Source organism: Cervus canadensis, chromosome 33 (assembly GCF_019320065.1).
Source record: "Cervus canadensis isolate Bull #8, Minnesota chromosome 33, ASM1932006v1, whole genome shotgun sequence".
In the NCBI taxonomy this organism is placed as follows: domain Eukaryota; kingdom Metazoa; phylum Chordata; class Mammalia; order Artiodactyla; family Cervidae; genus Cervus; species Cervus canadensis.
The window spans coordinates 31,373,334-31,400,018 of record NC_057418.1 but is presented as its reverse complement, the minus strand read 5'-3'; the positions used below and the strand labels follow the sequence as shown (position 1 = coordinate 31,400,018).

Here is a 26,685-nt window from a genome sequence, read left to right as displayed (position 1 = left end):
TCACCAACTCCCGGAGTTTACTCAAACTCATGCCCATCGAGTCGGTGATGCCATCCAGCCATCTCATCCTCTGTCACCCCTCCTCCTCCTGCCCGCAATCCCTCCCAGCATCAGGGTCTTTTCCGATGAGTCGGCTCTTCACATCAGGTGGCCAAAGTATTGGAGTTTCAGCTTCAACATCAGTCCTTGCAATGAACACCCAGGACTGATCTCCTTTAGGAGGGACTGTGTAGCTGATCCATCACCCCTGACCTCCCTTCGCAGCCTACTGGCCGTGTCAGCAGCTTCCTAACTGATCTCCTGCCGCCACAACAATCGTGTCGTGCTTTCCAACAAAACTGACGTCCCTCTCTCGGTTCCTGTCTACTTTCCGGCGCCATCGATGGCCACCATCCTCACCCTGTGCCCCGACAGCTCTCTCTGACACCCGGCTTCGCCCTCTCGGGAGCCAGGCTCCCTTCCACTCTGTCCCCCGGACTCCTGCCTCCGCTCCCCGAGCTGGCTAATCCCTCCCCAACGGCTCTGGCATCTCACTCTGAAGGAGCTGGGGTCACCTGACGGGATGAAAGTCCTCTCCTCGGTGATGCTACAACGTGGCACACGTTCCACCATCACGGCTCTAACACGACCCTCGGTCGGTACTCGGTCCGTCCCTGCTCCCTCGGTAGAGACTGGCTGCTACCAACCCTGCACTCACGCAGACTGCATACTCTGAAGGGAAACTGTCTCACCCCGTCCCCCTGAAAATCCCATTTAACGGTCCCAAGCGCCCCTCAGAGCACCAACATGGGTCAAGGAGAACTGCAATGAACACCTGCCAAAGGAAAAAAGAAAAAAAATACAAAATTCCCTGCACCGTACATTTTAGCTCCTTTCCATTTCAGGTATATATATATTTCCGTTTCTATTTAAGCTTCCAAATTTCATTAAAGTGTTAGATGCGAACAGAACACAAACACTTATACAGCATGCTGCCAAACCTTGACGAAGGCATGGTCGAGGAGCTGGCTGGCCGTCCACCGCATCCTGGGCTCGCTCTCCAGGCAGTGAGAAAGGAAGTCCTTCCCTTCGGGGCTTAATCGTTCAGGGATCGGCGGCTTGTGCCCCATTCCCACTTTGTACATAATCTGGAAGTTGTGTTCGTATTCATGCCAAGGTCTCTAAAAACAGGAAAAAAATCAGGCGTCGACACTACATGACCATAAAGAAAACGCAGCTGCCCCATCTCTTTTTAGGCCTCTCAGTATCGATAGGTACCAAGGCCGGCAAACTTTTACATAAGCTTGCAAGCCAGGCGGTCTCTGTCACAACTATTCAATTTTCCCATTGCAACATAAAAGCAGGCTTAGGTACAATGTATAAACGAATGAGTGTGGCCGTGTGCCAATAAAACTTTATTTACAAAATCAGGCGGTGGGCACAGTCTGCCTACCGTGAGGTGTCCTACTGTCCAGCATTACCTAGATGTCATCATCATGTAACACATAAAATAATATAAAAATGTCAATAAAACAAAGCCCCACAGTTATCTTACTAGGATGTTTAGTATGCTACCTTGTTCAATAATCAACATTAAATTCTACTAGTGCCAAGCTTATTTTATTACAATTACAGGGCAATGAGATTCATGGGGGAAAGAACTAAGTTTGCATAGCCTCCCAATTTATGCACCATTGTTTAGCTATTGAGATGTATATTCTTCAGTGTGAGAACTCGCTTTTTTTCCAATGTATGACTTGATTGAAATAACAGGTACCATGGGCATCTATGTTAATGCTAACAGAAATACTACTAGCTAATATTTATTAAGCACTTATCCTCAGCAGCTGCAAGTCGAGCCTATAGTAATTTAATTTCCTGCTAATATTACGTGAGAGGTTTGTAACCGTCTTGCTTTATAGCTAATGCTGTAACCCCCCTGCCAAACACACGACCTTTGCGCATTTGTGTGCTGTACAGCTGCTCGTCAGCAGTATCTACACCAGACCAATTCTGAGGATTTTCAGATCTTACGTCGCACGGGACAGTTTCACTGCCCTTAAAACCGATACGCTCTGTCTGTCCTTCCTTCCGTCTCTCAGTGCTAAGTCGCTCAGCCGTGTCCGACTCTTTGTGACCCCATGGACTGTAGCCCGCCAGGCTCCTCTGTCCATGGGATTCTCCAGGCAAGAATCCTGGAGTGGGTTGCCATGCCCTCTTCCAGGGAATCTTCCCGACCCGGGATCGAACCTGCCACTCTAGCACCGGGAGGCAGGCTCTCTACCACGAACACCACCTGGGAAGCCCCGGCAACCACTGATCTTCTCTGACTTGCCTGTTCTGCCTCTTCCAGAATGCCAGAAGGTTGAGAATCATACAGGATGTGGTGTTTTCAGACTGGCTTCATTCACTCAGCAATAAACACGCTTCTTCAGGTTTCTCCCTGTCGTTTCATGGCCAATTTCTTTCTGTCACTGCATAATATTCCATTGTGTGGCTTACCACAGTTTATCCATTTGAAAGATTGTTGGCTGCTTCCGAGCGGTGGCAATTATGAATAAAACAGATACAGGCATTCACGTGCCAGTCTGTGTGTGGACAGAAGGTTTCAACGTCTGTTTCTTCTCGTATCTGCTTACTTTTCTGTTTTAATTGGAGTTTCATGCTTTCTCTTTTCCTCAGAGGAGTCCCCGAGTCATGCATCTGATAAATATTTGGCTCCTAGTCTGTCACTTGTTTTAACTTACCGTATCTTCTGACAGGTCATGGTCTCTATTTGGCAGGAAACATGTCCCCAGTATTCATAATGGGGGTGAAGCCACAATGATTGCTGTGTTAATGCAAAGTGCCCCCCCCCCCCGGCACGGGCTCTGCTCACCTTGCCAGTCACCATCTCTATGACAACACATCCCAGGCTCCAGACGTCAGCTGCACGCCCGTGGCCTTCTCCTTTGGCGCGAGTGATGACTTCTGGAGCCATGTACGCTTTAAAAGCCATAGATACAACGAGAGGAACGGGTTACAAATACCGCATCATGAATTAACAGACCAAGTAATACATTAATCCTATCTAATATTCCACAGAGAAGCAGCAACTGATTTGTTCAGGGGAAACTTTCTCTCAATTACATAATAAAAAATATCAAGCCTTGAAAATAAATATCTCAAAATAATTTCTTGAATGGATATTTTAGGAGCCAAATTAATCTTCTAAAAGACAATTCTGAATGTGCAAATATTCAGATAAATTCTATTTGCGACGAAAAATATGAAATTTAACCTGCAAAAGAGAATGTGAAGTTTTATGACATGTTTCTAAATGATCAGAACAAATAATCACCATTTAAACATAATGCTGTTTTGACTAGAATAGTTTTAATAAACCCAGTGTGAAACACAAGGCTTTTCTGGGAAGGGAATGAGGCTTTTCTTCCCTCCTGTAAGTTTAAGGGAGAAATGTGACTTCCCAGTATGATGAGCGCTTTTGGGCGTGGCTCCTCCCCGCCTGGCGAGAAGTCCGGAGCGCTCTCCACGTCTGCGGACCAGGAGGACGGCAGAGAGGCAGGGTCCCGGCACGCTTGAGGGAGCCCCAGGGCAGAGCCGAACCTCGCCAGACCCACCTGCTGTCCCCAGCGTGCTGTTCACTTCCCCAGGCATGGTCTGCGCGTTGTTCTTAAGCTTTACTGAGCATCCGAAATCCCCCAGCTTGATTAGTCCAGACGAGGTCAGGAAGATGTTGGCACCTAACAAGAAATGAGCAGCGGTGAGCCTCTGAAACACAACGCAGGCGTTTTGAAGCTTATGTAGTAACCTCAACTATCGGAACTTGGTTCGTAACATTATAAAGATTTATGAAACTTTACTTGCAAAGTGTTATCATTAGAAAGATTTTAAGCCTCATTCACAAATGGTAATACAAAGTAAAGAAAATTTAAAATCAACGCAGACAGCTTTGACACATTCTGAACTGAAACACACACATAAATTCCAACATTAAAAACCCAGGGAGAGGGACTTCCCGAGTGGTGCAGTGGGTAAGAATCCACCTGCCGTGAGGGGACGTGGGTACGATCCCTGGTCTGGGAAGATTCCACCTGCCGCAGGGCAGCGGAGCCCACACCCCACAACTACCAAGCCCGAGTGTTGCAACTGCTCAAGTCCGTGCGCCTGGAGCCCGTGCTCTGCAAAGAGCACACATCCAGGAGAAGCCCGCGCCCCGCAGGGGCGGGCAGCCCCCGCTCAGCACAGCCAGAGAAAGTCCGCGTGCAGCTACGAGGACCCACTGTGGCCAAAAATAAAGTGATTATTTCAAAACCCAGGGAGATACTTAAAAGAGAAATTACCTATAAACACAAATGCCTGTGGCAGCAGTTCTGAAGGCGAGAGCTTGTGTACAATCAGCAGTGGGCGTAGCAGGAAGCAAGTGTAACCAAGGCCTAACTCACACACACACACACACACTCTCACTCTCTCACACACACACACACACTCTCTCTCTCACACACACACACACACTCTCTCTCTCTCTCTCTCACACACTCTCTCTCTCTCTCTGCTGGTCTGCAGAGCTGCATTCGAAGCCGCCATCAGACTGAGTCCAGGCTGATGGAAAGAATGTTCTGCACGTGTCTCCGATCTCAGGAGCAGCGCACACACCTGGCTCGCACTCCAGTTGGAGCCTGGGGTCACCGCCCAACTCCTGGGGTCACCGTCCATCTCCTGGGGTCACTGCCCATCTCCTGGGGTCACCGTCCATCCCCTGGGGTCACCGCCCATCCCCTGGGGTCACTGCCCATCTCCTGGGGTCACTGCCCATCTCCTGGGGTCACCGCTCATCTCCTGGGGTGGCCCCGCCTCCTGCAGGCTACAAGGCCTGAACCCCTCCAACCGAGCCACACGGTTCAGCCTTCTGTCCAAGGTACCTCCTTCCAAAAGCCACACAGAGCCCTCACGTTAGACAGCCAGCCGCACGACGAGCTGCTGACCCTCCCTGCTGCCGGGGCAGGCGGTCCCCGCGGAGCACACCGCGCTAACGCATCGTTCTGGAGCTGGCTCACAGGCCCACTCTCAGCCACACTGAGCTCTAGAGATTACCACACGGACGCACATGGACGGACATGACTCAAGGACTCTGAGGGGTTCTCTTTATGGCCACGGCCAACAACGCGAAGGCACCGCTTCCTGAGTGTGGTGTGTGTGTCAGAACAACTGGAAACGGGCTACGCCATGGCCTCACCCAGAGCTGGTGAAGCAAATGCCCAGACAACAAAGCACGTGGTGGAGGGGCGACGGGGACTGGGGTGTGCCGGGCGTGCAGGAGCCGTTACAGAGCGTGGGCAGTGCTTCCACCAGAGCAGCAGGCCGCGGGGCGGCCCAGCCCCACAGGGGCTGACGCTGGCCGCAAGTCCAGCCGTCTACAGTGAACCCGTGCAGGCTGGCCTCAGGTTAAGGGCGAGAATGAAATCCTTCCGTCTGGGGTCAGTTAGAGAGCAACCTCGTTTGTCACTCTCATCATCCCCGAGACTCCCAGGTGCAGAGGTCATGGGCACGGTGTGGGTCAGGCAAACACAGAGGGCAGTTCTGGGATAAGCGTGGCTGCTCCCCTCACATGAGAAGGGCCAGCGCTTTCCCTCAGTCTGGGTGACGAAGACGACCTCGAGCAGGACTCTCCACTGGAGGACGGTGGTGTAAATAAACCCTGAACTCAAAGTGTTCGTCGCTAGGTCATGTCCCAGTGTGCGACCCCATGGACTGTAGCCCGCCAGGCTCCTCTGTCCACGGGAGTCTCCAGGCAAGAACACGGGAGTGGGCTGCCATTCTCTTCTCCAGGGGATCTTCCCTGCCCAGGGATCGAACCCGGGTCTCCTGCGTGGCAGGCGGATTCTCTGTCATGAGCCACCAGAGAAACTGTCCTCTCCCCAAACTCAGCTGCAAATCATAACTTACACCAGCATTCCCGATTCACCGTCCCTTTACATGTTCACAACGTTCACATTCAAACGCAGGAGGGAAAGAAAGGATGTTCTGCTCACAGTGTCCAGTAACTACTCAGGGTAGGCCTACAGAGCAGATTTCATTTCGGGGCACAGATCTGGCTAAGCGTAGTGCTGAGCAGGAAGAGCGGAGCTGCGTGCTCCTAGAAGGGGATGTATGTCCCGTGCAGTTTCCCCATGCCGGGCTCTTTACAAAAGAATATTCAAAGGAAAGCTGTTTCTTTCTGGAGAAGGGAGGGCAGCCACCCTGTGCCAGGCACGGCTGACACCCTCGCGGGCAGGGGAGTGTGAGGATCACCTTTAATGTCACGGTGAACGATGCCATGCTCGTGGAGGACGTTGATGGCCACGGTGATCTGCTTAGAATATAGCCTGATGACGTGCTCCTGGAGTCCCAGCCTTGACACCTCTTCCAGGGTGCCCTCATCACAGTACTCCATGAAGATGTACATCTCCTCCTGCGGGAGGAACCATACACGGCCCCATGTCTACCTGGACGCTGAGTGAAGAGCCTGGAACGCTCCACTGGCCACGCCCCCGAGGACTCCTCCTTCTAAGGGTCAGCTACACTGTCATCCTGAAGTCTGAATTCGTCTCAAAATGGTCACTTCTAACTCCTCTATAAAGAGCGGTGTCTCTGCCTGCCTCCTCTGTCTGGAATTATACAGCTCGTTGGGATAAGAGCATCGTTGAATCACAGGTGATAAATGTCTGTAATCCTTTGAAATTCAGTCTGCTATATAATCTCAGACAGGGACCAACAGGACTGTCCCTATACATATATTATTAAGTACTGAAACACATCCTTTTCAGATACGAATTCATCCGTGAAAAACATTAAAAATCGCCAGTATCCAACGTCCCCAGAAGCTCTTATTCCACCAAGGTGATCCTTGGTGATCCTCCAGGTGACCCTCTTTCCCTCCAAGTGTTTATTGCTAAACACTCGGGGGAAAATAAGCTGAGAGGTCTTCGCTTTCTCTCATTTTACAATGGTTCTTTAAACACAAACAAAAGGGAAAAAAAAAATTACTGAATAGTGTGTTCAACAGTGGCTCGGCAAAAAACAGAAGGGGAGAAAAAAAAAGCAACCAACAGCAGTGTCGGGGGGCACTAGAGGAATCTTCTGATTGGCAGGATGGGTTTCAGTGCTTTATAATGTTGGGTTAATGACTACGGTCTACAACTTACATTTCAGGAAGGACTCCTCTAGTTTCAGAGAGAAGGCAGAAATGGTGTAACTCATGGAGATTTCCTGAGAATTAGGCAAAGTTACTGTGCTCTGAAATGAGAAGACCTGTGATGTAGGACAGGACTCCATCTGCACCCTCACTGACCGCTCACACCGCACAGTGTGATCAAAGTTGGCTTACTCTATGTAGCTCCACACCAAAATACCGAACCAGATTGGGGTGCTTGATGCCTTCAAAGATTTTCAGCTCGTCTGCAGTTTCCTTGATGGTTTTATGGTCGTTGGGTTGAAATCGAATCTGGAAAAGGAAACCGGCTGGTTACTGTTGGCACTGGTACAGACTAGAAACGCGCCCACCTGACTTCCGGGCGGGCTGGCTTCCCCCGCTGATGAGTAAGGCGTGCCTGCTTCAGCGTGTGCCCAGACAGCAGCCCGTGGGATCCCCTTCGTGACTGCAGCCTGAATTAGCCGAAACATGGGACCGCCAGGAAGCAAGCACAGGTGTTTAAGTTTTGGGTGAGACAGAAGGATGAGAGAAGATTCTGCTCTCACCAAGCTCACGACCACATAGGCACGGCCTGAGTTGCCCCGTGGTGAGGATGAGGAGATGCTGCGGGGGTTAAGGGGTGGGCTGCATGTGCCCGGCGCCCCACGGCCCTGGGTGTCTCCCAGGGGGCCTTCCTCAGGCGTTCCCCCTCCTGCCATCCTACCTCCAGCAGCTAACAGGCTGCTCATTTCTGAACCTTATCACAAATGTCCCCCAAGCCCCCTGACCAAGCCCCCCATGGTCCCAAAGGTGTAAATGCCTAGACTGTGGGAAACATCAGCGTTTCAGACGTCTGAAATGTCAGTGCACCGCGGGAGCACTTGGGCCAGCCCTGACCTTGTCAACACAAGTCTCGTTTCCAAGTCTCCAGCACACAGAGGCCCCAGGGGCCAGGCACCCACCTCCTTCATGGCCATCAGCTCGCCGGTGTCAACGTTGATGCAGGTGTACACCTTCCCGTACTGCCCTTCCCCTGTGAACAGGGACAGACATGCTGCTCTCAGCCACCAAAGCCGGGCCACTCTAACTCATTCAAACGTAATGTCTTCCCATCCCGACTCTACATTCAGATATCTAGAATCGTGCTTACCACAGTCTACTATTGCAAGATCCAAACTATTTCTGAATATTCCCTGATAACCTAAGTCTCGGGCAATCTTTTCACTATGTCTTACCTGTAAATAGAATAGAACTGACTGGCAAACCCCAGAAGAGGCATGAAGGTGAGCTCTGAGCCCTCTGGAGCACACTCCGGAGCCCCTTATGGCCCTGGAGGAGGTCTGGGCCGGGGTGCAGGGGGCATGGCTGGGATAAGCCTGCTGCCACCTCAGTGGACCTCCCTGCTGTCCGTCCAGGCGTGTGGGAGGTTAGTGGGGTATTCTACTAAGACACCTTCTGAAACATTAAACTAAGGGGATACAGATATATGGCTACATAAGACTGATACTGAGAATTCATACCATTTATAAAGGATCTGATTCTGTTCAAAGTCTTCTGTCCTGACAGCTCTACGAGAACTTCCTGAGGCTCAGAGTCCTATATTACAATTGTGTTTGCTTCTCCAGACCTAAATGCTCAACAGATAAATGCATTTGAAAGGGGGAAAAGTCTGAAACATAATCAGCTCCTTCTCCACACAATCTATCACTAGTTAACAGGAAATTAATGTTTTTGAAGACACTGTCCCATTGGCATTTGTATTCAGTCTTGCTTCATTAAGGATGGTGTGGGAATAAGATGGAAAGAATATAAACTAGAACAAAAGGGCAGGATTTACGGAGTTCTCCACTGGCAACTTCTGGAGTTATCAAGCAGAACCATGCCATCTAATGAATCATTTAAAAATCTCTTTTACATTGTTCTTAGAACATATCTTGCAAGTGAAACCAAAAAATCAGAACCTTGTGCAGAAGAGAGGATGTGTATTTGCCACGCCTGTAAGAGAAAAAGACCAGCCACGGGAGCCTTAACCTCGAGAAGTGTGACTTGTTAATTTCTGACAGGGACCATCTTTGTGTCCTGCTCTTCAGTTTTCTTACCGATTTTGTTTCCTCTTTGCCACTTAAACGTCACCTTCCTCAAGCCAACGTGCATGACGTTGTCGTAAGACTTGGGGGTGTCACAGACTTGACCAATGATGTTTCTTCTCCTCATTTCTTGATACCGCTTTTCTTCAAACAGTCGGACTGACTTCTGAATGGCTTCTATGGGTCCTTGCTTAGAAGCGGTATCTGCAAGAAGTATAAACTCAGTCACCCCAACAACCATAATTAGGTCGACTTTTAGCAAATAATCATAAAAACAGAGCAACAGACATTAGCACTCCATCAAGCATCACCTATTCAGCTACACAGCACCTGAATTAAAGTCCCCAAAACCTACCATCTTCAGAGCATACAATGCACAATAGGGAAGTACACGTACAGAACAGAAGCTACTCAGACAGAATGAACTGTTTCCTCTCCCAAGGCTGGTCAGACTCTGCAGTCACCACCTGCCGGCCTCTAGTCTCTCTAGTCCACCTGCTCTCACTGCTCAGAATTTTCTTATTGTTCAGCTGCTCAGTCGTGTCTGGCTCTTTGCGACCCCAAGGACTGTAGCCTGCCAGGCTCCTCTGTCTGTGGGATTTCGCAGGCGAGAATACTGGAGTGGGTTGCAGCTTTCTTCTCCAGGGGATCTTCCCCACCGAGGGATCGAACTCGTGTGTCCTGCGTCTCCTGCATTGTGGGCAGATTCTTTACCACTGAACCACAAGAGAGTCCCCCAGAATTCTCTTACTCAAACGTAAAATCTGATCATATTGTTTACGCACATAATTTATTTCATGGTTCATCCCAACTTGCTGACCAACAGTCCAAGGCCATCACGCAGGGTCTTTCCAGGTTCCCTTCTCCCGGCCACTGCCCCTGGCCCCATTGCAGTCTCCAAACCAGCCTGACTGAAGAGCCTCCATGAACCACACCACATAGCACCTCGCTCCTGGCCCATCCACCGCGGTCTCTGGACCAGCCTGACTGCAGAGCCTCCATGGACCACACCACACGGCGCCTCGCTCCTGGCCCATCCACCGCGGTCTCTGGACCAGCCTGACTGCAGAGCTTCATGGACCACACCACATGGCGCCTCGCTCCTGGCCCATCCACCGCGGTCTCCGGACCAGCCTGACTGCAGAGCCTCCATGGACCACACCACACGGCGCCTCGCTCCTGGCCCATGCTCACGCCGCCCTGTCTTCCAGCTGTCAGAGCTTACTCCCCTCCAGGAAGCTGTCTCTGCTCTCTGCTGGGAAGGGAGTAAAGCTTTCCTTTCTCTAGAGTCAGAATGGCTGGAACAAAACCCAGGCTTAACCTTTTTCTAGGCGTTTGAAAGTCGGCAAGTTAATTACCTTCTTTAGACATCAGATCGCAAAACAAGAATACCTCATTCAGAGATACTATGAGAACTTAATGAAATCACACACATAAAGCAATTAGCCCAGGGCCTGGAACGTGAAAATACTGGGTAAATTTTAGCTTTTGTTATTATCGCTCTTTATTTTTCCATCTAGCCATCTCTATTTCTCCAACTTATTTTATCATGATTTATAGAAAAAAGTATCTTTTACATAGATATCTAAAACAACTGTTTCATGAAACACTATTACCACTATTACTCTTTCTACATGTGACTGGGATTCCATTCAATTTGTGTGTGTGTGTGTGTGTGTGTGTGCACGTGTGCGCGCACGCTGATTTTACGACAACCCACTAATGGGTCACAATCCATAATGTGAAAAGCTCCTGGCTGCCACAGTTCTCACATGCAGGAACCTAAGGAGGCATCTAAGAGCCTGAATGTTCTGTCAAAGAGATCACTGAGGACTGGGACGACTGAAAGGTTACTCTGAGAAGAGAAATTCCCAGAGACTTACAAGGTTCCAATTACAGCGTCTGACTACAATCATTTCCTAAAAACGGGGATCCCTGTTTCCCTCACATCACTGCATGACACGTCACGTCTACTTGGCACTGACCAAGGTTGCACGGCTGTCGGGCCGTGGGCTCCATTGTTAAATGCTTCTGGGAAACAGTCTTTTCTTTTACAGTAAACATTTCTCAAGATTTCCTAGTCTTTTAAGATGTCTGTGCAGACTCTAACTCTCCCAAGAGTTCCCAAGTTTACTTGACCACAAAGTATTTGTTTTGAAAATTATCACAAAGACCTGTATCCGTGGGAACCGCAGATGACGTGCGAGGCCCTAGGGAGAACCCCTCCCTGTACTGGGCTCGAGCTGACAAACGCCCCCCCGACCCCCCAAACCCTACACATGCCTCACCTGCCCAGCCTGGAGAATGCGGCTTCACGGCTGCTCCCGCCTCCTGAGCGCCCCTTGGGGCCACTCCCCACCTCCCCCGAGACCCAGGCCCACCCCCTACTCCCTGGACACAGAAGGCTTGCCCGCTGCAGAGGCCCAGGGGCTGCCGCGGGCTGCACGCGGGCCTGGACCACCGAGCCCACCACTGAGGACTGGCCGTGCCGAGGCCTCCCTGCACCCTTGCAGCCCCACCTCCACCTCCACCCGCGCTCGCCGGGCTGGGCTGGCGGGTCTGGTCTTCAGTCACCGGGCCTCCAGACATGTTTCTCTTTCTGTACTTTCCCTCCTGGCTGGACACAGACCTCCTTCCTTCAGGGGCCAGCCCAAGCCTCGGCCCTCCCTGAAGCCCCCCGTGACTGCTCCAGGCCCGGTGACTACCCTCCTGCTTGGTCACACCCGTTCCGGAGGGGCGCTGTGGGGGCAAGCGTGGTGACCTCGGCCCAATGTCTGGCCTCTCAGAAACTCGGATCATTTACGAAAAGAGAACAGGATCTGTTCTGCCTAGGTTATGGCTCAAGACTGTTGTGCCGAAGAATACGTGAAAGCATTTTGTGCTAGACCAGGGCCTTTTCTGCTATTTATTCTTCTGGTTCATACGGACTGATCACCTGCTGTGCATGACAAATGCTTTCTCTTAGCTTCTTAGCATAATAAGTAAGTGGTTATTCGTTTCACAAGTATTTTTTATATTCCTACCATGTACAAAGGGCTTCCCAGGTGGCGTTAGTGGTAAAGAACCCACCGGCCAGTGCTGGAGACATTAAGAGACGTGGGTTCAATCCCTGGATCAGGAAGATCCCCTGGAGGAAGGCATGGCAACCCACTCCAGTATTCTGGCCTGGAGAATCCCATGGACAGAGGAGCCTGGTGGGCTACAGTCCACACGATCACAAAGAGTTGGACACGACTCAAGTAACTTAACACACACACCATGTTCAAAGGGTTATGCAAAGGGCCCACCCATGTGACACGTAAAATGAACATCACCCTGCTTAAAGAATACAAAACTGAGAAAAACACATTCCTGCTCCAAAGGAACTTACGATGATAAGAAGCAGGAATTGCACACACACAGCACAGACAGGAAGTGATGCCAGAGGCACAAAAGAGACCATAAAACATTAATGTAGAAGGTCGAGTCAGTCGTAAGCTGGAGCACATCTCAGCTGAAACTGTTTGCCTTATGCTGAAACATTCAACATTCTTTCTCTTACCCTTGGTCTGACTGATAAGTGTCCGCAGTTCCCAACTTCTTCGAGTTGACCCACTTGAATCACCTTTTGGATATGCTGGTTCTGCAGAGAGTATTTTTTCATACAAATTAGTGAGACTTATAAAACAAACAGGCATATTTGATTCAGAGCCAGAATGAAATGTAGGTGAGTAGTGATGATTAGTTAACCACCAACCTGTCATTCCCGGTGATTAATTTGTTTGATGAGAGTGAAAAGCTGTCTCTACAATCATTTAGAGCAAACTGTACCAAACTGAGAAAGTTGTGAATGGGGTTTAACTACACTGAGGTTCCACAAGTAACAGCCGACAGAATACTGAGCAGAAACTGGATTTTGCTGGGGGGCGGGGGTGGCGGAGCGGGAGGGGTCCCCGCTTCCCAAGGTCCTACCCAGGAGCAGAGCAGAGGTACAGGAGCAACCGTGTGGTTTCTGGGCAAAGACTCCTAGTGCTGCATTCTAATAAAACTCAAGCCTGTCATCTACAAGCACAGTGCCAGCTTCTATTTTTAAAGTGAATTAAGAGCACTCAACAGTTAAAGTATCAGGAGCAGTAATTTTCCAACATTATTTAGTGACAGGGGAGAAAGCGCACGTGTAGGAAGGCATCTGTGTGACGAGGCCAGCGCGCCCAGCACTAGGCCTCGCCAGCGGAAGCCGGCGGCCCGGGGCGAGCGGTGGGGCGGCCGGGGCGAGCGGTGGGGCGGCCGGGCGCGGGGGGCGGCCGGGGCGAGCGGTGGGGCAGCCGGGGCGCGGTGGGGCGGCCGGGCGCGGGGGGCGGCCGGGGCGAGCGGTGGGCGGCCCGGGGCGCGGGGGGCGGCCGGGGCGCGGTGGGGCGGCCGGGGCGAGCGGTGGGGCGGCCGGGGCGAGCGGTGGGCGGCCGGGGCGCGGTGGGCGGCCGGGGCGCGGGGGGCGCTCACACTCACCCTCGCGCTCCTCGGTGGGGCTGGAGTGCCGGCTCAGCGACCTGAGCTGCAGCTCGGCGGCGATGGAGGCCAGGCGGTCATTTTCAGGGACGCTGGAACCCCTGTTTCAACATTTTAAAAATTAAACTATCAATCTGACAGAACTTGAAAGATTTGTCTTCTAGAGCAGCGATTCTCCACTGGGGGTGACTCTGCCCCCCAAGAACATCGGGCATCCCTGGGTAAAGGACAACACGAAGGACAGCCCCCAAACCCAGACTGATTCACCCGAAGTGACGGTGCCGCTACCAAGACACCTGTCTCTGGGGCTTGGAAGGAGGACACAGGAGAACCTGGCTGCACAAGGCATGGCTTCACTCAAAGACAGCAACAGAAACAAAACAGTCGTTGCTGAAGTATCACTGACATGCGGAAAGCTCTCTAATTTAAGCCCAGGATGGATTAAAACTAGGAGCCAAATCTGGCTAATATTTAAGATGATCACCACATTATATTCAAGTACTTAATTCCATTTAAAGTGCTAAAATCATTACATGATTCACAAGAGCTCAAGTCTCTTCAGGAGCAGGTGGAAGGGAACGCCTAACCACTTCTTAAGCAGCAGCCAAGCAAAAGGGCAGAAGAGCAGGAAGCTTAACATGTGAAGGGCAAAGCTAATTTGCAGCTTTTCCAGAAGCAAAGTGTTCAGCAATCCAGAATGAGTCCACAAAAGGGTATATCAAGCCCAGAATTAAATAAGGGCAAGCGTTAAATTATAATTCAGATCATCCGAAATAAATACGGTGTTAGTTTATTAACCAGTTTAGTGCGTATTTTTTTTAAACAAATGATATAATGAAGTATGGTAGCTTTTATGCTTTTTTTATTACAGACTGAGTGGGTTTAAAGCAACATGGTTTATTGGACAGACATTCACAAATTATGAAGTGTGCAAGGCTTTTTTTAATCTCCTACACTCTCAAGTCTAGTGCAGTCCGTGTTAAGTCTGGAGTGAGGAGGCTATCTCCTGCTATGTAGTTCATCAAGAAGTCTTGGCATCGTTTCACAGAAAAAAATCACTGATGCTGAAGTGAAGAAAAAACACCCTCCTCCTAAACTGCGCCAATCCTGGGACCACGGAGAAGCCACTAACATCCCCATCTTCCCGCTTTCCCCGAGAGGGGTTAGCCAACTCCACATCCTCAGACTTCTGCCAGGGCAACAGGCAAGAAAACAGAGTTCAACCAAATGGTGTACGGGTGAACGCCTAACAGCTCTCTGCAGGGGGAGCGGGAGTCTGCAGACTTCAACAGCTTCTGTGGTCTAACAACTGACTTGCACAATTCCTGAAAAACAAACAACCGGCTCTCGCAAACCAGTTAAGAGCTACTCCAGCAAGCAGAACACTGGAAGGCTATTTTCTCAACAATGGCAAGATCGCGGAAGCCCGTTTCCTAAGTCAAACCGTATGGAATCAAAGTGCTGACTGGATATCGTGGGGCAAAGTAAAAATTTCCCTGAGGCTGCGTATCTCTAAGGCAGGCCAGTGCCGCACACAGGCTGCCGCGGTCAGCGAGCCCGGGAACCACCCCGCCTCCCCCAGCCCATCCCGGCCCCGGGAGCCTGGGGCAGAGGTTTGCATTGGAGGGTGCCAGGGGGCTGACCCCGCGGGCCCCCTACCTCCCAGCACACACACCGCCAGGAAGCACAGACCACTTCACTCCTCGGTGAGGAAAGGCCTTCAAGATGGCACGTTATGACGGAAGTAAAATGTCTACACCTCAAGGACTGTCCTAAAGGATAAACGAAGAACACTTCTGAAATGCTGCTCACAACACACTTGAGAAACCACCTGGCCAGGGCCTGAGGCCAAGGGTGGGCATAGGCCAACTGTACAAAAACCTGTTCCAAGGCACGCACCCCCAACTGACCAAAGCCTGAACCCAGAGCTCACAGAATCTTTAGTTCTGCAGAAACCGCGTGGGAAGCGCAGTGCCGGCTGAGTGTTCTCAACTATGACTGCGTGTCAGGGCTCGTCAGCTCCCTCACTGAACGAACAAAAGAGACAGCTGCAAGCCCCCACACGGCCATGAAGCACTCGTGGATAGGTCTGCCGTGAAATGTTCTCAACATGAAAAAAATAGGGTCAATGGGAATTTGTTCAATGTTAATTGTTAATTTTTTTTTAGTTTGACTGCTTAAGCTGTAAAATACTTGGGCTTTCTTTTTTTTAGGTTATAGACAAACATTTGTTACTAAAAATTAGGGAATATTAATTATTTTAAGGCATGAGAAAATGGGAAATATCTGTAGACGTTTTAGACTGCTATAAACTAAGTGTAAAAACACCTTCGTCTTCATGTTGATGTATGGCAGAAACCAAAACAATATTGTAAAGCAATTATCCTTCCATTAAAGATAAATAAATTAAAAATACCTTAGTCTTGGACACGACTGAGTGACTGAACTGAACTAGTCTATTTTAAATTCTAAAACCACGTGTCACCTTTCTGCCAGCACACTAATATTTCTTCTTGGGAGCAGGATAAAGAGCACTGAGTTCTTTCCCAGTTTCATCGCTTTTGTTCAATTTTGTTTGATTCTGTCAGCATCCTTACAGGAAGATGAGAAGAGTGACAGTGTCCATTCTATCGCACAAGGGTGGATTAAGAGCCACCAAATGTCCTTTCTCCTTTAAGGATCTGAGACCTTGATGAGATCCCCTACACGTCCCCCTCCGCCACCCCACCACCAAATAACTCGGCCAAAATGGGAAAAGCTGCCACGGCCTCAGTACTGTTGCCTGGAGCTTGCCAAGTGTCTGACAGCTCTCTCTAGTAATTATCTAGTCTCCATATGAGATACAAACCTCATGAACTCATTTTCCCCACCACTATAAACGACTTCTAATCAACAGCTGTGTATATCAGGAAATTGGGTTTGAAAAGTGATTTAAAATAAAACAAACCACCACCACCACTTCTAGATATAACCTAGAGAGAGGTCAGCTGTGAGCAACCCCCGAGAAGCTCTTCAGGAAAGGCGCTGTATTTGCCAGAATTCTACCAGTGGACCAGGTTCTTTCACGGATACTCCCTGCACGGTTATTATTGGCAGAAACTCTAGTCATTTGGATTAATGTTTGTGTCAAAGAAATATAAAAATCGGGCAGATAATCTACTTGTGCTGGAGCTTTGGGGCCACGACACCCCAAGGACGGCCCTTAAGCATCGCCTGACCACACGAAAAAAGCCCCACGAGCCCTGGGACACATCCCAGAGCCGAGGCCACAGCAGGAGTGCAGGGGTGGGTGCGGGGCAGGCGGGGAGACCACCCGTGCTCACGGGCACTGCACCCGGGGCGAGGGGCGGGGCAGACTACCTGGTCTCATGGGCACCGCTGATGGGCTTGGGCGGCGCCGGGTCGCTGCCCAAGGGGCCAGGACGAGCGGCGGCGGGCGCGGGCGCGGGGCTGCCGAGGCTCCGCACGTCCGCGGGCACGCTCCGGGCGCTGGGAGGAGAAGAAGAGGTTCAGGAACACAGGCGAGGAAGGGGACGGGCTCGCACGTGGTTTCAGGAAAAGATAACACAGGGTGAGGAAGCAAAAAATCATCTTCAGACAGAAAACACAAATTGCTCTTTGAGATTCAGGTCAGGTGGCTCAGTGGTAAAGAACTGGCCTGCCAATGCAGGCAACGCACATTCCATCCCTGGGTCGGGAAGATCGCCTGGAGGGGAGGGCATGGCACCCCACACCAGTCTTCTTGCCTGGAGAATCCCATGGACGGAAGAGCCTGGTGGGCTACAGTCCCCGGGGTCGCAAAGAGTCGGCCACGACTGAAGTGATTGAGCACACACGGCCATGAAAAAAGTAACTAATTTCAAGCTAGTTATTTTTAACAATAATTGTGGTCCTTTCCCAGCCAAGTACTGCAAGAAAGAAAACTAACTTAAAAACTGCTCGACTCTCAGGGGAGAGAAACGCTCACTACTTCCACATGCAGAAACGCCACCACATTCAAGGGAAGCGTTTTGAATGTATCAGAGTTTCCAACTCACTCAAAATTTAAGTTGCTTCATAGTTACATACACACATAGAAGTCAAGACTGGAAGGGTCACTCCAGTTTTTATCTCCAGCTTTGAAAATGACACTTAGTTCTGCTTTTCAAATGTTTACCATGCTATGCACACTCAAATTTGTTTTCCTAAAGTTATTTTTCAAAGAAAGGAAAAGAAAGAATTATTCCAAAGCTGGAAAGCATTTAGTAGCTGGCAGTTAAAAATAAGCTGAGAAACAAAGTTATCTTGAAAGGTACAAGTGTGCTTTAAATTGGCAAGTCTTCTTTTGTGACTAAGGCAGTGTGGTGTGTCTTCAAGAAAACGAAAATAAGAGCTTTTAAAAACGTATAAACAACACAGAAAACAGTATTTGGTATCAGAGCAAGCATCAGCAGGTCTCAGACTGGCATGCACATCAGAGGAGAATTTGTACAGCAAACGTCTACACAGGCACCAAATACCTGAATCCCTCTGGAGTTGGGATAATCAGATGCGGGTTAGGAGGGTCGCTATGGCATCGCGGCACCTTCACGGGACGGGGGCTGTTCCGATGAATGGCTGTCAGTGAAAAGAGTGACAGAAACAACTTGTTAAAGGAACTAGCAGAAAACTGTCAGGCCAGGCAATTCAGTGGAGACAGGAGGCGGCTTACTTTTGCTGGTGACCAAAATAAAACCATTTATGTAAGTAGGAAAATCATATTACATATACAAACACTGGGAAAATGTCACTCTTTGGAAGCTAATAAAGTTATATTACACATCCAAACTTTTCTCCACCAAAAACATTTTTTAAATCCTGGAGTGAAATATATGTAATGTATGACATGTGACCCATTGAGGAGACAGATTAAAATGTGGTTTATGCAGCATTTCTCTACTAAAAAGGAGTCATGTCGTCTCCACTTTTAAAGAGATTCTGGCCAGGGGTGACCCTTCGATAGGTTCTGAGCTGAGGACGGGTCACTGTTATTTTCCTGAATGCAGGGAGTTTAATGCCTTTAAACCAAACCAGGAGGATGGGCACTAGTTTAAACTGACTATTCTTTCCTTCTTTTAAATATTCTGGTAGAGGGTAAACAGGGATAAAATTTTAAACACAATTTAAAACACACCTTACCTAATAACTACAAAAATGCTGACAATTCTTTTCCCCAATAACTAAATGCAACTAGTCATGAGTATGATATATTTTGCCTGCTTCTCCCTAACAGGTTTTCCTCTGACTTTTAACTTTGTCTTAGCCTTCCTTAGTTTTTAGGTGTAGGTGTGTCAGCCGCTCAGTCGTGCCCGACTCTTTGTAACCCCATGGACTGCAGCCCACCAGGCTCCTCTGTCCATGAGATTTTCCAGGCAAGGATACTGGAGTGGGTTGCCGTTTCCTTCTCCATTAGTTTTTTAAAACACCGTATTTTCTCTTCATGTGCTAATGAGTTTAGTCTACACATGCTTTATTCCAGTAGTCACGTACAGACATGAGAGACGGATCATAAAGAAGGCTGAGTGCTGAAATACTGTTGCTTTTGAACTGTAGCACTAGAGATGGCTATTGAGAGTCCCTCGGACAGCAAAGAGATCAAACCCGTCAATCCTAAAGGAAAGCAATCCTAAATATTCACTGGAAAGACTGTTGCTGAAGCTCCAATACTTTGGCCACCTGATGTGAAGAGCCAATTCACTGGAAAAGACTTTGATGCTGGGAAAGACTGAGGGGTGGAAGAGAAGACGAGATGAGACAGAGGATGAGATGGTTGGATGGCATCACCGACTCAATGGACATGAGTTCGAGCAAACCCCGGGGGACAGTGAAGGACAGAGAAGCCTGGAGCACTGCAGTCCAAAGAGTCAGACACGACTTAGTGATTGAACAACAACATTTTATTCTAAATATGTTTTACCCTAAATGAAATGACTTCCTTCTCCATGGTTCCTGTTTACTTTTAATAACATTACACAGGAAAGAGAAGTACCCAAATTGGAGACATCTAAAGGGAAAATCTGCAAAACAAAAATCAAGGAAACGTTCAGAAGCAATTTGTATCTATGGCTCATTATCTCAACTATTATAACCCTAGATGGAAGAAACTCTAGGCAAATTCAAAGACAAAAAGAAAAAAAAAAAAAAAAACAGATCTGGCAAGAATGGTGATGTCTTTAATTCAGCAGACATACTGAGAACCACTGAGTCAAAAATTACTGCAAAATTTTCCCATGAAGATATAAAAAAGACATTGTTAAAACACAGACAAGTTTAACATTCTTTGTGCATGAAACAGAACATTTAAGAGTCTGTGTATTTAACTGCTATAAAGCTATTTCATTGAAAAGAAAATCCAAATGGCCAATAAACATAAAAGAGATGCTCAGATTTCATGAGTGGTGAACATTTATCATAGAGATGCTCTTCATGGCAAAACTAACAAAACATTTAAGGGAATGTAGCAGACACACGATGGATACAAGGCCACAGAAGAGAGGAAGCTGGATCTACACGTGCTGACACGCAGGGATTTCTACAATCGTCAGCGATTAACATCCGAAGTGATCCGATTTGTATACAGTAAACGGGAGGGGGAAGAAAGCAACAGTGTATATGCTTGTGTGATGATATGAGCGATAAAGAAAGGTGCGGGAGCATGCATCTGTGTACTTACATGAGCACAGAGAAAAAACAAGGTTCTACACCAGACTGTTATCATCTGCTTGTGACAGATGATGACAGAGCATCTGGACATTCTCGTGGCGACAGAGTCGAGGGGGAGTAGAAAGCAAGGGGCGAGGGCAGTGATGCGCTCTCACATTCATTCATTCCTCGTGAGGACAGAGTGCCCCCAGGGTGAGTCCTGCCGTGTGCAGAACACCACGGTTCACAGAACGCAGGCACCTCACTGAGCCCTCTTCCGCATCCGATTTCAGGCACTAGAAGGGGATGCTCAAAGATGTTCGATGAGTGCGCCCAGGTCACTAGACTCCCGCAACCCCTGGGGCAATCTGGCTCTCAGGCCACCCCGGGGCCGGGAGGAGGAAGAACACCGCGTGCCCACAGGCAGGGCCACGAGCCGACCGTCCCGCCAGCGGCACGAGGCAAGGCGCGGCAGCGACTCACACCAACAGCCCCCGCTCCGCGGGGGGGTTTCCTCTCTTGCAACGTTCTTCTACATGCTCATTTTCTACGTGATTTTTCTGCACTGTAATTTTCTTCTTCTATAAATAAAATGATTCCTCATGCAATAAAATATTTTGAAGAAGTAACTTTTACTTCAATAAATCCTATGAAAACATTTTAGAGAAGTAAGTTTTACTTCTGAACAAACTCTGAGAGACAGTGAAGGACAGGGAAGCCTGGCATGCTGCAGAGCATGGGGTCACAAAGAGTCGGACACATCTGAGCGACTGAACAACAGCAATTTTTACTGAATTACTGATCATGTATTCTTATGGAAATATTTTAGGAAATCAGAAACTCAAAGTAATTATGATAATATGCTTAATGAAAATTTTGATGAGAATATTTAACGTTTTGTATAAAATGTTCACATGGTTTCACAAATGATAATTCATTTCATAGAAATGAGAAAAAGCAGTATAAACTGGGTGAATTTTAAGGATACAGAAATCAAGCATTAAAACCTAGTCTACTAACTTGGAGTAGCTAGTAAGCAGCCTTTAAGATAATGCTGTTGCTTAATAAATTTACCATTTATGAATTATTTTATTTGTGTAATCGAAATTGTTAAAAATGTCTAAGTTTTCTTTTCTGGTTATTACACATAAACATAGTTTTGCTTTTGTTTACTATCTCAAGAATGGGGTAAGATAGCCTTTTACTGATATTTTGTTTTAAAGCTTCAACATATACTGCAAAACTATATATTAACTATAACTGAAAATTGTAATTTGAGTATATTATAGCATGACAATTTTTTTTCTTTTTTAAAATAAAACCAAACAGGAGTGGGGGCGGCGGTGGCAATTAGGAATCTTCTAACTGGGAAGATGGGTGAAGAATGTGGGTACCGGGGAAAGCTGTGAAGAAAATAAACTCATCCTCCTTCCAAAGGTGAGGAAGGAGGGGCAGAACAATCACACTCACCACCTGCGGCAAGAAAGGCCTTGCTTCTTAACAGAAAGTGTTTCTCCAAGTCTCTCCTCCCCAGAAGGAAAGAGTTTAAGGGGGAGAACGGAATGAGTGGTGATGTAAAAAAAAAAGAAAAAAATTATTTAATACTGCTGCAAGCATGGACCACCTTAGGTTCCCATTTTAATTTTCTAGTTAAATTCAGAAAAGCTCCTGTGGAGTTCTGTGTGCACCCCTCATCCCTGTAACTTTCACTGTCATTTTCCTGAATGCTCTTAGTCTCCGAAGCCCTTTAAACGGCTGCAGTTTCTGGACAATGTGCTGCTCCCAGGAGGGGCGCTTCACCTGCTCTCTTACCAAGGTACAAACCTGTAATAGGGCTGTGCGGCTTTCCTATCACATGGCCAATGCACTCGTTCATCAGGGCTTGCAAACTCTAGAAACCGAAGGAAATGGGAAAGGAGGAGAGAAAAAATGCACACATTCTCAATCATATAAGGAGCACAAATTAAGCTTTCAGCATATTTAAAAGAAACATGCTTTCCAAAAAAAAGAAAAAGAAAGATACTTTCCTCAAGTAAATACTTTCAAAGTTAGTTTAAAAGAAAACAGGTATGAACACAAATTAAACACACACGGAACAAATTTAAGATAATACAGTACACAGTTCCATTTCCATAAGTGAAAGCAAACTGGCATTCAGCTCCCCACAGTGCAGTGACGTGCACAAGCCGAGGACTGCTCCTGTGATCATTCTACTGGAGGCTGAAATGAACGAATCTTAACAACATCTTCTTGATCTGATAGAATTTATTTGAATACTGTGATAATATTTAACATTTGGCATGATGCTCTAAAACACCCCACGCTGGACTTTCCTGGTGGTCCAGTGGTTAAGAATCTGCATTTCCACTGCAAGGGGCAAGGGTTTGAGCGCTGGGCAGGGAACAGTAAAGAATCTGCCTGCAATGCAGGTGACCTGGGTTTGACCCCTGGGTCAGAAAGATCCCCTGGAGAAGGAAATGGCAACCCACTCCAGTATTCTTGCCTGGAGAAGCTCATGGACAGAGAAGCCTGGCGGGTTACAGCCCATGGGGCCACAAACAGTTGGACACGACTGGGTAAGTAACACTTTCACTTTCAGGGAACCAAGGTCTCACAGTAATGCACGGCAGTCAAAATTAAAAAAAGATACACACTGAACTGAAATAGCTATTCCTCGCTCTTCATTAAGCTGCTAAAAAGCAGCAGCACTTTATAAAATACAAAAAACCGACACTTATTCTGTAGGTGCCAGCCTGCATAAACAACTGCATACTGACTTGGTCAGCTGAACAACATGGTTATAAAAAGAGCAGGGAATGTCCTTCTCTGCTATTAGAGTACAATAATGTCTCAGCATTAGCATTACGATTAGGTGAACATACTGAAGACCCACTTTCTATATTAATAAAAAAAAAGTACACAGTCAGAAATAGAGAATGATCCACTTGCTCTTTCAGGAAAACCACTTGAGAACATCCCATACCAGGAAGTCGTCTTCTGGCAGAGCAGAGATGAAGGAAGGCTCGATGGCTTGCAGGAAGTCAAAGCCCTGAGTCGCCCACCTGTCGCGCAGAAGAGTGCAACAGTCACAAAACAACCCAGCACGCGCCACAGCCGTTTTAGTCTACTCAACGCTGAAAAGCAATCCGATTGGAAAATTACTGTCTAGGACAAAACACATTTGTGTCTCTATCTGCCTCCTGTTCAGTGAGATTATAGGGCGTTTTGAGAAAGACGAATGGCTTCTTAGTAAAGGAACTGGCTACCAATTTCTTTTCCATTTAACACTAAATAATGGGCATAAACTTTACGAGGAAAGGAGGAAAGGAGGAAAGAAGATTAGCAATTAAGAAGACCTGTCCAGGAAGAATGTGAACTGCTTAAAGATAACTCATTTTGGAACGATTACAAGAGAAAAAGTGTTTCAAGAGTTATCAGGGTTTTTATGTAGATAGGTTCATAAAAAAAAAAAAAAAGAAAGAAATAAAAAACTGCTCATCAAAGAGTTCCAAATGCTTTTCCATCATCCGCTCAGACCCCCATAAACCGTAAGAAGGGAAGTCTCCAGCCCGCGGGGCTCAGGCAGCAGCCGTCCTGCGCGTCATTACCTGGGTCTCGTCCCCCTGCCGCTCTCACACTTCGTCAGGACGTAATTCATCCATTTCCGGGCAAAGCTTATATACTTGTCTCCTATCTTCTGCTTAAACTCGCCAGACATCAAACGAACAACTTCTTTATGATACTGTAAGAAGATTCATGCATATCAAAATTAAGCAGAAAACAATTACACAAATACTTAACACACCATAATGCTGTTTAAATGTCATTTTTCTAAAAACGAAAAGCAAAAGCCAGTGAACTTTACATATTCTAAAAAGAGTGTGAAGCGTTACAGAGAAAACAATGTCTTCAAATGCAATTTCACAAAGGTCTTACTCATAAGTTTAAATTTTAAAACCAGGTAACTATCTGACAGTTTAAAAGTAACCCAACATTTCTGACATCCAGCAAGGGTGTAAGATGACATTCTGGACTAAGCTGTGATTACAATAATGGGATCATGAGATGTGCCGTGCAAGACTCCTAATGCTTCTTGTCAGTAAGTTACAAAGCTATGGCAAAACTGTAGCATGCTTTGCCTCTTATTTTGTACTTACCTCGAACCCAAAATTGTACCCTTGGATCATGGCTTCTCGGTAATACTGCTGCAGTGTAGCAGACTCAGATTCATCAACTTCAGCATCAAATTCTGAAGTGAACATGTGGTCCACACGGTCAATGGCATCACTTATTCTGTTGCAGAGCTCTAGGGCATCATTCTAAAGAACCCCAAACCATAATTAGTCCAAAACGGAACAGATCACACAACGACCATCTCATTTTAGAGGAAGATTCCTTTCATCATCACACAGACATTGACCATTGTAATACAGTCCAGTCATATTTATTTTGGTTTTTCAAAAGGAATGACCAAAGAAGAAAAAACAGTTTGGTATTGTTATTTGTATTAGATATTCTTAAAACCTGATGAAATACAAGCGGAAAACAACCGATTTGAAATACCATGCCTGATTACATGGTGGGCTCTGAATAGATGCTTACAGCCTCAACATTTCTGCACATCAAACAGAGTCGCGTCTCCCCTCGGTGCTTGCTCAGGCGTTGAGCAGTGCTTCAGCGCCACAGAGTGAACTAAGGACACGTTTCTAAGAGACCTCTAGTGTTACTAGTCACGCTGGCCTCGTCCCCCTCAGGGCAGTTCTCCACTGGGGCCAATTCTGCCACCCCAGGGGACACGGGAGACGCTAAAGATCGTTCTGGCTGTCCAGTGTGGGGAGGGATGGCGGAGGGTTGTGAAACCTCCCGGCATCCACTGTGCAGAGGTCTGGGATGCTGGCAGACACCCTACAACCCACAGGTATGGGTGGTGCTTAGTCGCTTAGTCATGTCTGACTCTTTGTGACCCCATGTACTATAGCCCGCCAGGCTCCTCTGTCCATGGGGATCCTCCAGGAAAGAATACTGGAGAGGGCTGCCCTGTCCTCCTCCAGGGGATCTTCCCAACCCAGGGATCGAACCCAGGTCTCCCGTATTGCAGGTGGATTCTTTACCATCTGAGCCTCAGGACAGTTCCCCAACAATTACTGACTGACCCCATAGCACAACAGCCCCACGCTCGGGTCCCTTTCCACTCACCTTAAACACACACAAATGCATTACCCCTTTCCCAACGGGGGCTCCGGATGTGCTGTGACACGGGAATGCCTAGCGCTGTTTAAGTCTGGATGTCGGTCAAAACCCAATTTGGTGATGTACTCTCTGCTCTTTCTCTTTTCTTTTAATGTGAGCATATTGAAAGTAAACTAGGTAACTCTCTAGTGAATATCTGTATTATTTATTTGTATATAACGAGCAGCTTATTTTGTTAACAAATCCTTCGAACTTGAGACGCAAGTGAAAGCTTTCGGCAAAACGTTAATTGGTGCTATGAGCAGGATTTGTGAGACAAAATGCTACTCTTTAAGAAAAAAGAGATTAAGCGTGATGAAGTTTTTATTCCCAAGTGGGACAATTCACCTTATTGCTCGTTAGCTAGCAAATGGGACGTATTCACTGGATTATGTGAGAATTGGAATCTTAAATTAAAGCAGGCCAAACTTTTAGAGGGCTTCCCTGGTAGCTCAGCTGGTAAAGAATCCACCTGCAATGCTTGAGACCCTGGGTCAATTCCTGGGTCGGGAAGATCCGCTGGAGAAGGGGTAGGCTACCCACTCCAATATTCTTGGGCTTCCCTCGTAGCTGAGCTGGTAAAGAATCCGCCTGCAATACTGGAGTCCTGGGTTTGATCTTGGGTTGGGAGGATCCCGTGGAGAAGGGAAAAGCTGCCCACTCCAGTATTCTAGCCTGGAGAATTCCATGGACCATATAGTCCATGGGGTCGCAAAGAGTCGGACACGACTAAGCAACTTTCACTTTCACTTTTCAAGCGATTCCCTTATGCTGTATTCCAAACTATTCTTCCAAAATCTTCGATGACTCTCTGGGGCTTAGAATATGAAATTCAGAATCCCCCAACAGTCTGATTTTTGCCGATCTGATTTTTTACCAGCCGCATCCCCTACTTCTTCCCACTCTACCAGGATCCAACCAAACCAGACTGATGCTTTGTGAGTATTCCCGTGACCCCGATCCATGGACACCACGCCCCAGTGTTTCTCTCACTGGTCTCTTCCCAACCCACACCTTCAGAAATCCTCCCCAGCTGAAGTGCCTCCACGGCAAGCTGCTACTAGGAGGACCCGG

The 26,685-nt window shown here is 47.8% G+C and overlaps 1 protein-coding gene across 8 annotated transcripts in view; it reads right to left on the bottom strand.

The window, feature by feature from the left end:
• The window catches only part of MAP3K4 (mitogen-activated protein kinase kinase kinase 4), a 139,980-nt gene that overhangs the window by 2,229 nt on the left and 111,066 nt on the right, over window positions 1-26,685 (bottom strand). For 5 of the 8 annotated variants that reach the window (XM_043457299.1, XM_043457301.1, XM_043457300.1 and 2 more), the window contains 15 exons: window positions 24,540-24,701; window positions 23,991-24,124; window positions 23,366-23,444; window positions 22,207-22,273; window positions 18,222-18,318; window positions 17,083-17,211; window positions 13,723-13,823; window positions 12,779-12,859; window positions 9,250-9,441; window positions 8,113-8,183; window positions 7,346-7,462; window positions 6,271-6,430; window positions 3,600-3,722; window positions 2,858-2,964; window positions 981-1,160 (listed from right to left, as the gene is read on the bottom strand). In XM_043457299.1, coding sequence (XP_043313234.1) covers window positions 981-1,160; window positions 2,858-2,964; window positions 3,600-3,722; window positions 6,271-6,430; window positions 7,346-7,462; window positions 8,113-8,183; window positions 9,250-9,441; window positions 12,779-12,859; window positions 13,723-13,823; window positions 17,083-17,211; window positions 18,222-18,318; window positions 22,207-22,273; window positions 23,366-23,444; window positions 23,991-24,124; window positions 24,540-24,701 — 1,800 coding nt within the window. Of the gene's footprint in view, window positions 1-980; window positions 1,161-2,857; window positions 2,965-3,599; window positions 3,723-6,270; window positions 6,431-7,163; window positions 7,255-7,345; window positions 7,463-8,112; window positions 8,184-9,249; window positions 9,442-12,778; window positions 12,860-13,722; window positions 13,824-17,082; window positions 17,212-18,221; window positions 18,319-22,206; window positions 22,274-23,365; window positions 23,445-23,990; window positions 24,125-24,539; window positions 24,702-26,685 lie in introns of those variants that run through there. The other 3 variants (XM_043457302.1, XM_043457303.1, XM_043457305.1) reach the window with 3 other exon arrangements.